The sequence below is a fragment of the Suncus etruscus genome, chromosome 10, assembly GCF_024139225.1.
Source record: "Suncus etruscus isolate mSunEtr1 chromosome 10, mSunEtr1.pri.cur, whole genome shotgun sequence".
Classification (NCBI taxonomy): domain Eukaryota; kingdom Metazoa; phylum Chordata; class Mammalia; order Eulipotyphla; family Soricidae; genus Suncus; species Suncus etruscus.
Window position 1 is genome coordinate 55,390,681 of NC_064857.1, and position 12,867 is coordinate 55,403,547.

At 44.9% G+C, this 12,867-nt stretch overlaps 1 protein-coding gene across 1 annotated transcript in view; it reads right to left on the reverse strand.

Annotated features, from left to right (window-relative positions):
- ATP9B (ATPase phospholipid transporting 9B (putative)) overlaps window positions 1-12,867 on the reverse strand; it is a 106,085-nt gene that overhangs the window by 67,488 nt on the left and 25,730 nt on the right. Inside the window, exons 6-7 of the mRNA XM_049781795.1 lie at window positions 8,517-8,575; window positions 4,663-4,714 (exon numbers count right to left, since the gene is read on the reverse strand). Coding sequence (XP_049637752.1) covers window positions 4,663-4,714; window positions 8,517-8,575 — 111 coding nt within the window. The remainder of the gene's footprint in view (window positions 1-4,662; window positions 4,715-8,516; window positions 8,576-12,867) is intronic.

A 12,867-nucleotide genomic window follows, 5' to 3' on the forward strand; every position in this document is an offset into this window, starting at 1 on the left:
TATAAGAAAACTTGCAAGGGCCCATTACTTGACAGGCTTTGCTGTTGAATTTTGGGGTTTTGTTTTGGTCTCTGCATCATAATTGCTGGTGTTCAGGGCCTGCACTTGGCTCTGTACCAGGGTCCTCCCCGGTGGCTCTCAGGAAACCAGGCAGATCCCTGCATGCGGAGCATGTGCTCCAGCCCCTTCAGCTTGCTCGACCCCTGACCCTGCAGTTAAACATTTTTTTTTCCAGGATTGATTTTTTTTTTTACCCACTCTAAATACAAGCATGTTTGAGTAGACAAGTCTTGATATAAGTGACAAGGACTCAAAGGGAATTGGATTTTCAATTCTGACACATATTCTGAAACATCAGTGCTACTTGCTCTGCTGTAAATTTGCTTTCTTGGACCTTAAAAAAGGGTAAACTCTGAAGTCTTTCACTCTTAAGTATTCCGAGCTTTCTAAACATGCAAATAATATCCAGATAGTGATAAACTCAGGAAACAATGGAAACACGATAGCTAGCTTTCATATAAACAAGGACTGGCTTCACATGCAATAACTATGTTATATTTTAACAGCATTGGGTAAACAGACCGTTTATCGTCAGTCTATTAACATCCCGAATCTTGCAGGACTGGGTATGATTTACAGCCAGAGAATGAACCATGCAAAGTCGGAAGCAGTGATGGCCACCTTGGCTTGTCTTACAGGCCTGCACTGAATGAGGCTCCAGCAGCAAGCCCTGGCCACCAGTGAGGTGAGTGAGATGCGGCTAAATGAATTATTGAATCACTCTTCTCAGATCCCATTACGGACGTCTTATGAATACTTGATTTGAGTTTGTATAATTGACAAGAGTTGACAGGGAAGGACAGGTTTAATGACAATCAAGCCGAGATCAGAGCGTCCAGGGGCACGCAGGCTGGCCGCAGCAAGTGCTGATCAAGTAACGGCTGGAGCCAGCGAGACAGAGCATGGCCTGTCCTAAGCATAGTGAGGCCTCCTGTAATATTAGCACTAGATCAGTGGCCCCAAAGAGATGGGCAGCAGACTAGGCCCAACACAGAAAAATAGACATTGACTTTGCATACATAAGAGCAGATCGCTTGCCATTAAACTTAATTTCTGAATCATTTATATGACTTAATGACTCTGCATGAAATTTTTAAGCTGTTGGAAAGATGAATCACACCACAGAGAGAAGGCGGCTGAGTACAGTGTCATTTACCAAGCCCCTCGCCCCACTCACAAGTGACAGCTGAGCCATTGTGATATGCCCCAAACACAGAAACGATAATGTCATCACTTAGGAGACAACTGAAAAAGATATTGACATTTATAAGAGATTGATGGAAATTAGTTCTAAAGCATTAATTTCTCTTAATACCACGAAAAGAATTGTGGGCATTCAGGAGATATTTGATCTGAATTAAGAAACTGATGAAGCAATTGATTAATTGGAATTTAAGCCATCAGTCACCAGATCCATCAGCAGCTTCATTTCCATTCTAAACAATCGGCTGACAGCCCGAGAGAATGTCCTGTATTAATACACAGTCGATATCATGCTGGTGAGGCTCCGAGCAGCATCGACAAGCTTGGCTACTACCCGCTCCTGAACACTGCATGGATTCAGGGTTACGTTATTGGGAAAGGTCTAGACTAGAGGCTTAGAGCAGAGAAAATATCAAGGTTTTCTGAGCTGAGACACAAAAGTAGTAAACAGAGTGGTACATACAGAACAATTCTAAGCATGTGTTCTTTTGAAAATGAGGCAACTAAAAAATTTAAAATAGTAACTACTTAGAGTCACAAAGAACGAATCAAGCCAAGAATCTTCAATGAAAGGTAATATTGTGACACAAATTGCATACACTGGGAAGCCACCTGGTTCACCTTATGAAGAGGAGAAAACAGAATGAAAGGCCATCTGATACTTTTATAGATCACAGAAGAAGAGTCAGCTCCAACCATGCCATTCTGACAAAGAAGCAGTCCAGGTGAGAACTATAATACAACTACAAGTTAAAACAGACACAATGTGCACCTGAGGTTCCACTGAGGGAACCTTCAGGAATATATGTAACAAGAAATGAGCATGCAGAGGCCGGGGTGATAGCACAGTGGGAAGGCACTTGCCTTGCATGTGCCTGGACCTAGATTTGATCATGGATACCCCATATGGTCCCATGAGACCTGCAAGGAGATTTCTGAGTGTAGAGCCCTGAGCACTGCTAGGTGTGGCCTCAAAAGTCCAAAGGCCAGAGCAATGGCGCAGAGGTAGGGCATTTGCCTTGCACACAGCCAAACCAGGATGGACCTTAGTTCAATCCCAGGCATCCCATATTGTTCCCCAAGCCAAGAGCAATTTCTGAGCACATAGCCAGGAGTAATCCCTGAGCATCATCAGGTGTGGCCCAAAAACCAAAACCAAAAACAACAACAAAAAATCCAGGAAAATAAAAAGCCCAAAATGAGCATACATGTATATCATACACACTATTCTGAAAACCAAACATAATTCTTAAAATTCTCAGATATGGGACCAGAGTGATAGCACAGTGGTAGGGCATTTGCCTGGCATGTGTCTGACCCAGGACAGACCTAAGTTCAATCCCCGGCGTCCAATATGGTCCCCCAGCCAGGAGAGATTTCTGAGCACATAGCCATGACCATCACAGGGTGTGGCCCAAAAACTCATTTTGACCTGCAAAATGAGAAGTACTAAAAGATACTGAATGACACTACTTCAGCTTTAAATGTACAGCTGGACAGGGCATGCATGGATCAGAGTGCCATCTAAGGGCTGAGGGGGCAAGATCTAGCAGACTGGACAGAAGCAGGTGAGGGGCATGAGAGAGAGAGGTCGGCAGTCTTTCAGGAGGTCTGGCCAGAGAGGACGGTGAGCTAGGGCTCAGAGGTAAGGGGGAGGGAAGAGGACAGGGAAAGCTGAGGGGCAAGGTCTGTTTGGGGTGTCAGCCAGAGGAGTGAGGTACCAGTGTGCAGCGGGGTGTGCATTGGGGTTTCAGGCCACTGACACCAGGACACAGCCCTCCACAGTGGCAGTGGTGGGCAGGGCACATACAGGTTTTGGCCTTAAAGTGGGTTGACAATTGGTGCATTTTGCTGCCTGTGAGTTTTTGTGGAGAATAAAGCTAACTTTTAAACATGAAGGAGGCAGAATGAATGGATCCTGGGACATAGGTCAGACTCAGACACAGCCATGGAAAGTCAGGGGAAATGGAGTTCAATTGCCAAGCAGATAAGCTATATGACTATCATGACCAGGCACAGTGACTTATGAGAAGGTTATAGCATAAAAAGACAGCAGGGTGGAGTCAGAGAGGAGGGAAGCTACAATACTTGTCTTCAAGTGATCGACCTCAATTAGATCCCGGGCACCACAAATAGTCCCCAAAACTGCCAAAAGTGAACTTTGAGCTCAGGACCAGAAATAGGTGGAATAGCACAGCAAGATGTGGCCCAACTACCCACCAAAGCTAAAGTCATACACATTCACCTGGGGATAATGTCTCAAACGGCACCGAACAATATGTCAAGGAATGAAGGAAAATAGATATGTGACAGAAATAAATGTGGTCTTCAATTCCACAATGGATCGACACAATCGAAGAGCAACAAGGAAACAAATGCATGCAGGTTTCCAAAGGGCCAAAACTTAGGGACAAACACAGAATATCTGCCTGCAACAATTGAGAGGCTTCTATGAAACCAGTCATGAAACCAACTTCAATGAATAGAGAAGGACCAAGTGATTGACCCAGCCCAGAGCACCCATGTGGATGGATGGAAAAGAACCATGGCCTCAGCTCAGACACCAACATGGATAGCTGGAAAAGAAGCAAGTGACCCAGCCCAGAGCATTGCTAGAGAGGCTCTTATGTTCAAAAATAATGCTTGTGTCAGAGAGAGCACAGATGGGAGAGAACTGGCCTTCCACATATTCGACCCATGTCTGATCCCAGCACCCCTTATGGTCCTCTGATCACTGCCAGGAGTGATCCCAGAGCACAAGCCAGGGGTATGCTCGAAGAATATCATCACCATCATATTAACTCTAATGCAGCAGCAATGCTATGACAATGCAATGAAAACTGAGTCCTTCACTGCAGTCAGAGTAGGAAGTAGAAGAAAAGTGGCTGTTTCCCTTCCTCTGGGAGAAGGTGGAAACTCTGGGGCCTTGGCAAGGGCACTGAAGTCCATAGGGCAACTCAGAACTGAGTTTGAGTTTCCTGATCTCGCTATACCTGTTTTCCTTGGTGACCCAAATGCCCATCTCTTGACCCCTTTCCAAAGCTCCCTGATTAACTGCACCCACAAAAGGCTCAGCGTGGGCACCAGTAGGCAGACTTGAGGACTATTCATGGGGCCTAGCCTGTCTACTACAGACACACCAATTGCAAATAGAATCATAACCCAACCTCAAGCAAGTCCATTCCCGAACCTTTCCTATCTCAACATGGATGGAAATAAAAACTTAATTTCACACACAAGTAAATATAAATAGTAAAATGTGACTTAGAAATCGGTTAATTCATTGTTATTCCAACTAAAATATTATACGAATAAACTTACATTTTTACCCTTCAAAAATGAATTTGAAATTGCCAAAATACCAATAATCATTAGCAACGTGAATCAAAGTAACAGTACCTGCTTTCTCTGACGTCCGAAGGAAGACCATATCTGATGGAATTCTTTGATTCTGCAAAGAATGGTTGATACCAAACGTTAATAATAGTCTATGTACGGGTTTATAAATTAACATAATTCCACTGCAAAGTAGAGATCACTAGTAAAAGTAACTAACACAGAGTTGAACTTTCCCTTTGGAAACTGAGAGCGGTCCTCCTCCTTCAGTACAAATGAGATGTCTTCAGACCAGGGCTCGAGCAAAAGCCCTCCTAAGAATTGACCAGACTGACCTGAACCTAATATCTGTGCCTGGCCCGGCCTCTCCCTGGTGAACCACACAGCAACTATCATGACTAAACCAAGCAGGAGCTGACGCTGAATCAACAGAGGTGGCCCTGGGCACCAATGACCTAATTCCTCACAGGAAAAAGAAGTGCTTGCACCCTCACACACCTGCACTTGGTTTTGGAGCTGTCTGCCACCTCCACCTACCACAAAAGCTTCAGCAACTAATTAAGGAGTAAGACAAGCTCTAGAGCCAGACCCGTCAAATGACGGCAGGTCTTATTTACACTGTTGAAAGCTTAGGTTTATCCACACAGGTAAAGAGGTCGGCAGCTGTCAGCCAGCAGCTCCCTCCACAAAGACATGTCGCGGGGGCTGAGAGCGTGCAGGGGGAGAAAGCGCTTTCCTGCTTTGCTTGGTGGCCTCGGGGAGAAGTTCCGCTGTGAAGGCCGACAGGTCGGGACGGAAACACAGCAGCGCTCAGCAAACATTGCTAATGGAATGGTAACACAAACTCTGATCAAGGTGGGACACCAGCCGAGTGAGAAAATGTTAAGAAAATATACACAATTAAATCAATACTGTAGGAAAACGAGGCGGAAAATGCACAAAGAGCTAAACATTCAATGGACAGGAAGGGAAATAAGAAAGTAATGAATGCAAAAGAAAGCACAAAAATATTAGCAAAGATAAAAGCAAAATCAAATCACATATATATATATACACATATATATATATATGTACATATATATGTATATATCACTAACAAGCAATAAGACACTATTTTTTAAATATACATGCCCATTTCAGGAACTCACTTACAAGCAAAAGACAAGTATGATCTCTGACAAAAAAACCCAACAGCATCACTGTAAAAACTCAGGGGCTCTGGAGACACAGAGGCTGGCATGGGCAGGAAGGAGACCAGGCCGAGGATGCAGGCTGACCTGTGGCTCCAGGAGTGCCAATGACATTTCCTTTGTGTGTTTCAGTAAAGACAACAAAGACAGCTCAGCCATGCTGGGAACCACCCTCTACTGCTGACAGTCACTGGGAGATAAATGGGGAACTCTGCCACATCTGTCCTTGGGGCGAGTGTTCAGGGCAGCGTCTCTGGAGTGAGTAAGCACTGCTCCCTCCTCTATTCTTTTCGAACCCTCTTCATGAGGACTCCTCCATGGCCCGTTGGCCATGGAAGAACATCTTTTCTGGTCATTGAACTAGGCTGACTAAGTTTCAGAGAATTTTCAAGTCTACCAGAGTAGCTTACTGGCCAACACAGTGGCCCAGGGTCTCTTGTAATGGCCTTTTTATGCCTGCAGGACCAGGAGTACCAGACCCTGTCTCACTCCTCATGATAACAGGGTTTTCCTCGCCTTCACTGAAGTCCCGCTACGGATGTTTCTGTTATCTTAACATCTGCCTGACGTCAGCTTGACTGACTTCAGCTCTCAGCCCTTCCTTAGCTCCTCTGGTTGCAGTTATACTTGCCTTTCTAAACGTTTCTGAGGCAGGAACTCGGAGTGGCCTGAGCTCTTTCTCTTGAGTGGAGGAAGCAGAGGAGCACAGTTACCCACACACCTCACACACAGCCCTGTCTTCACTCCCTGCACCTTCCTGAAATCTGCCACAGCCAGTGCAGTGATGGTAAAGATGCCCATTTGCTTTCTAGGGCTGATGTGGTTCCACGAGAATCTTCTAGGGAGGCTGGTGGGCACCTGCTGATGCCCCCTTGGACTCACACACTCTCTTTGGGTCACTCAGATATCACTCCTGGAGGAGTTGGGACCAGATGGGATAGTGGAGGTCAAACCCAGTGTGGCCTCATGCAAAGCAAATGTCCTACTTGCTAAATTGTTGCTTCGGCCCTACACAAAATGCTTTGTCATTATAATTTCCACAAATTGGTTTTAGCCAATAGTACAGATCTAGTATTCACTTATTTCATAGTAATTCTTAGGAACCAGATCTTGAATTTCCTAGTATTCACGTTTTTTAGGTAAGTAAACATGTGGAATTTTTACATGACAACAAATCGAAACTGGCCGGCTATAAGTCACATTTGGTGGACCAGTACATGAACTACAAGAACAAAGAAAAGTGGTCAGGACCTGGCCCCGAATCCATAGCAGAAAAAGGCCCTCATGTGTGCGAGGTGTGAGTTCTGTCTCCTACATGGGCACCCAGATACAGAGCTCCACTCCTGGGGGGTCGGGGACCATGGGTAGTCATTCAGTCTAGCAGCAAGCATAAAAGGTGCGTGCTTCTTCTGTCAGTTGAGAGCAGAGGGGAGAAGGGGAGAGAGAGGAGAGGCAGAAAGGTCTGGAAGGTGCACATTTCCTCCATTAGTGAGAGCAGAAGGGATGAGGGAGGAGAGAGGAGAGAGGCCAAAAGGGCCCGCACTTGAGCCTCTGAGATCTTCTGGCCCTGATACTCACATGACCACATCAACCACTCAGTCAGTGGAACAAGAAAAAAGTGCAGGTCAGAGTTATGTCCAGCTGCTGTCTGTCATGTCCTCTTACTGGCAGGTCACTGTGAAGTGTTCACAAGGCTAGGAAGGGGACAAGCTTGGGCTCAAGAAACCGGGACACCAAGACCTACAGAGAAGCCCAGTCGGAAGCGTGAGGTGACAGAAAGCCTAAGGCGGACACAGCCAAACCCCCACAAAACTGAGGGACACAAACTCCTGCTTATGTTGCAATGACACTCAACTAGTGGGGCCTGACCAATCACATCAGCACTTGTTCTCGAGAAGCCACAGACTCAGTCATGAGGACTTCAACTATGATTCCAACAGAAAAGAAAAGTGGCCTGAAAATCCAGCAAGAGGTCACTGAAAAGTGTGAAGTGAGTGCGGCATAAGATGGGTGTACAGAACTGAGGGCTACATGGGGGAGCTCTCGGCCAGCCCTCGCTTGGCATAGAACTATGGAGAAGCCCCTTTTTCCACAACAACCTCACAAGAGGTCTGCTGGGCATCCCTGGGACTTGAGCTGGCATCCCATGCAGAGGCCTTGGAGACCATCCCTCAGCACATAGGGACCTGCCTGAGCAGAACTTCCACAGCACAGGGCAGGTCGAGTGATCTCATACTTTCTAGGAACAGGGTGGTTGGCCAAGTAAGTCTGGGCAGAACATACAAAGAAGCCTGCATGATGGAACTCCTGCAAGGAAATGAGTGTGACAGACAAGTGCCAGGCAAGCACACAGGTGGCTCTTGCCAGACTCCTGCCAGAGATACCACCTCAGGCCCCACCCGCTCAGTTCTTCCTGCAGCCCTGATCTCTCTCAGATACTCTTTCCCTCGGTGTATAGGATCATTTCCTGGGGTTCTTCTACATGCGTTCACTACAGACTCAAAAAATGTGGTTCCCTTGGTAAAGTGGCTTGGTAATCCTGTTATCCAGTTTCATGTGATACTTTAGACAGAACATTCCCAAACCTAGTTTTCTTTACATAATCAAACCTTACATAAAGATGCTCAGATCTAAAATATACAGTTCAGCCAATCTCTCTCAGAATCAGAAATTACTTTGTCAATAATGGCATAATGCAGATCTAAAATATATTTTAAAAATATCAACCTTTTCCACTATGATGAGGTCTCCAACTTGTATGTCTGAACTCTGAACTTGCACTTTACCTTAAAAAAAAAAAAAGAAGTATAATCAACTCAAAGGAATAGCGAAAACTTTCATTTCTTAAATAACACTTTGGAAAGGTTTTTTTGGGGGGTGGGAGTGGGGTTATTGTGGATACTTCAGCCATTCAGCTAAACAGTATTTTCTTTTCTTTTTTTTTTTTTTGGTTTTTGGGTCACACCTGGTGATGCTCAGGGGTTACTCCTGGCTATGCGCTCAGAAGTCGCTCCTGGCTTGGGGGACCATATGGGACACCGGGGGATCGAACCGCAGTCCATCCAAGGCTAGCGCAGGCAAGGCAGGCACCTTACCTCTAACGCCACCGCCCGGCCCCTAAACAGTACTTTCAGGATAAATTCTTTCTTTCTGAGACACAAGACTGAAAATGGGTTTCTCTTCACCCTGGAAAACAAATGTTCATCTCTGCTAGCAGAAGATGACAGGGATGGGGGACAACCCCCCCCCCCCCCAGGAGACAACTGCCAAAAGCTCAGGGCTCAATCTGGGCAGCAATGGTCACAAACCAGTATCAAATAAAATGATCCGATGACTAGTGCTACATCAGCAAGAGCTCTACTTTGATCACTGTTGACATCATTCACATCAGTATTAAGAATGACACCAAGAGGAAACAAGCTAAAAAGAAAACTATATAAAAAAATCACCTCTCACGAACTAGATCAGCAACGAAAAAGCAGGCTACATTCTGCATTATGAATTACTTTCTGCATTACTTTTTTACACAGTATATTGTCATGGAGTGTGACTCTTCCACAGAGTGTAACATCATGGAGAGTGATTCTTCCACAGTGTGTAATGTCACAGAGCACTAGTGACTCTTGCACATGGGGTAAAGTTATGGAGAGTGACTCTTCTACAGGGTGGTGTATCATCATGGAGAGTGACATCTATAAATTGTATGTTTTCTTAAGTTCCATATGTGAGAAATAGCAGAAAAGAATTCTCAGGAGTCACACACACACACACACACACACACACACACACAGAATAGCTGACATGTCCTAAGATCTAAAGCCACAGCCTGTCATGCTCCCTCTGTTAATCTGTTTTAGAATGTACAATCTGTTTTCACATTTTGGTAACCACTGTTAAAGTCATTTTTGGGCCTGGAGAGAGAATACAGTGAGTAGGATACTTGCCAGGCATGTGGCCAGCTCGTTTCAACCCCCGGAATACTATATGTTCCCCCTATGCCCCACTAGGAGTTAGCCCTGAGCACCAACTGGTGTGGCCCAGAACCAAAACAAAACAAAAACATATTTTTTGCCTGTAAAATGGAAATGCGCCATTAAACGGTCTTTATAATCATGTGCCCCATTCAACTGGAATTAAAAAAATATATATATTAGGAAAAAATGAGAAGTACCCAAAGCTTCATTGCAAGACCACTGAAGAAAATATTGACACATTAAGCTTAATTGCAATTAAGAAACTTTGTGCTGCTGTGCCGGAGCCTGGGTTGATCCTTGACACTCATATGGTTTTCTAAACACCAGGAGTAATCCCTGAGCAGAGCCAGGAGTTAAGCCTAAGGACCACAGATATGTAATTTAAAAAATACTCTTTCTCACAAAAATCTAGCATGCCATCCACTAGGAGGAAATTCACAATAGAAAATCAGGCCAGGGCCCGGAGAGATAGCACAGTGGTGTTTGCCTTGTAAGCAGCCGATCCAGGACCAAAGGTGGTTGGTTCGAATCCTGGTGTCCCATATGGTCCCCCGTGCCTGCCAGGAGCTATTTCTGAGCAGACAGCCAGGAGTAACCCCTGAGCATTGCCGGGTGTGGCCCAAAAACCAAAAAAAAAAAAAAAAAAAAAAAAAGAAAATCAGGCCAAAGATGTCCATTTGGAAGATGTCAAGAGGACTTTTACAATGTATTAGCACAACACATAAACTTGAACATGCTTCAGGAATAAGTGAACCCTGGCTGCAAAGTCCACATAAGTCACATGAGGCTATGCCACTTCCTGGTAGGCGGGTACCGAGAGCCCCAGTTGCTATGGGAGGCTTGGACACGCCTGTCGACACTGGATCGATCTCACTGGCACCAACTTCATGTGGAAACACTGGCCTTAGAGCAGGCCATGGAAGCAGTGAGCATATCCAACTTGTCTAGGGTACCCCAGGTGGATGATATGCACACACGACATTCTGCACACAGATCTCATGGGCACACATCCAAAAGAATAAGGATACCCAGTGCTGGCATGGGTGCAGGATGAAGCAATGGAACTCTCCTTCCTGCTGGGGATAATGCCCACTGATCTTTTTGGTTTTGTTTGTTTTAGTTTTGGGGCCACACCCAGTAGTACTCCGGGGTTACTCCTGACTCTGCACTTAGGAATTACTGCTGCCAGGAAAGTAATCTTGGGATACATATGGGGTGCAGAGAATAGAACCTGGGTTGACTACATGCAAGTGAAGTGCCTTTCCCACTGTACTAGGCTCTGGCCCCCTGGCCCAGACTTTTTGGAAAACAATACAGACATTCTTGGACATTCTTCAAAAAAACTAGAAATTGAGTTTTCATTAGACCCAGCAATACCATTGCTAGGAATGTATTGTAGGAGCCCAAAAGCATAATGTAGAAAGATATTTGTACTCCTGTATTCAATGCAGCACCATTTACAACAGCCAGAATCTGGAAATAACCCAAGTGCCCAAGAACAGAGGAATGAATAAAGAAACTGTGGTACAACTACACAGTAGAATACTATGCAGTTGATTTTTCCTATGGAACAGGAAAAATATTAGTCATGAAATTTGCTTATACATAGACAAATATGAGTGAAAAATCTCAGAAGGTAAGGGACAGATAGATGATATCCTATGTGAGATATAAAAAGACAGTAGAAATAGGGTCAGGAGGACCAGTCCAGAGTAGAAAACTTGTCACAAGTAGTGGGGGGAAGCAGTTAGGGAAGAGAAGGAACCACTATGAGAGTTAGAAATGATCACTCTGGACAAGAACTGGGTACTGAAAGGAGAGAAAGTGATTTTTATGATAATTTCAGTAACAGCATTGCAAACCACAGTGCTCAAAAGAAAATAAGTTGGGGGGCAGGATGATGTATTGTTTGCCACAGAGACAGGCTGGGGGGTTGGGAGAAAGTAGGGACACTGTATGACTGAAACTTAACTATCAACAATTTTGTAACTGTGTATCTCATTGTGATTCAGTTAACAAAAGAAACAAACAAAAAACAAACAACAGATCTCCAAAAAAAAATCAAGAAGAGAGAAACTATCAATTAAAGGCCAGAGCAATGACACAGAAGGTAAGGAGCTTGCCCTACACATGCCCTCACAAAAAGAATTTCACTAAACCATGTCACTTCTGTTTCTTTTTTTTTTTTTTTTGGTTTTTGGGTCACACCTGGCAGTGCTCAGGGGTTATTCCTGGCTCCAGGCTCAGAAATTGCTCCTGGCAGGCACAGGGGACCATGTGGGGCGCCGGGATTCGAACCAATGACCTCTTGCATGAAAGGCAAACGCCTTACCTCCATGCTATCTCTCCGGCCCCGTCACTTCTGTTTCTAAAGACAAAGTGACATCTCGTTTACCTGGGCATTTTGGAGATCTCTTTTCCAAAAATGAAAGTTTATAAGTTTTCCTGCCAAAACTTTAATCAGCAAAGCTTTTCAATAACTTTTCAATTCGCAAAAAAGAAGTCTTTTCAAAAAATGCCATTGTAAAAACTTCGACAGTCCTGTGCAGGATTAAAGACCTGCTGCAGACCACACAGAACAGAGTGAAAGCAGCCCCAGACCTGAGTGTCAGGAGAGTGATCTCAAAAACATCATCAGAGCAGACTATCAGGAAAGAAAAAATAAGACCCAGAGATATAACCCAGTTAATACACACTGGACAGAGTCCCGGGGGAAGGGCTTGCCTTGCACACACTGACCTGAGTTCAATCTCTGGCATCCCATATAGTTCCTATCATCTCCTGGAGTAATTCCTGAGTGGAGAGGCAGGAGTAACCCTGAGCACTGCCAGGTGTGGCAGTCCCATTCCCGCCCCTCACACCACACACTCAGTAGCTACTGGTCATGGTTTATAAGTACTAGAGAAAAATCACTGAACAGAATACGTGGACAGTTTTTACCTTTCTATGAAAAATAATCTAAGGCTGGAGTGATAGCATGGTGGTAGGGCATTTGCCTTGCATGCGGCAAACCCTGAACAGACCTAGGCTCCATCCATGGTATACCATATGGTTCCCTGAGCCTGCCAGGAGCTATTTCTGATTGCAGAGTCAAGAGGAACCCT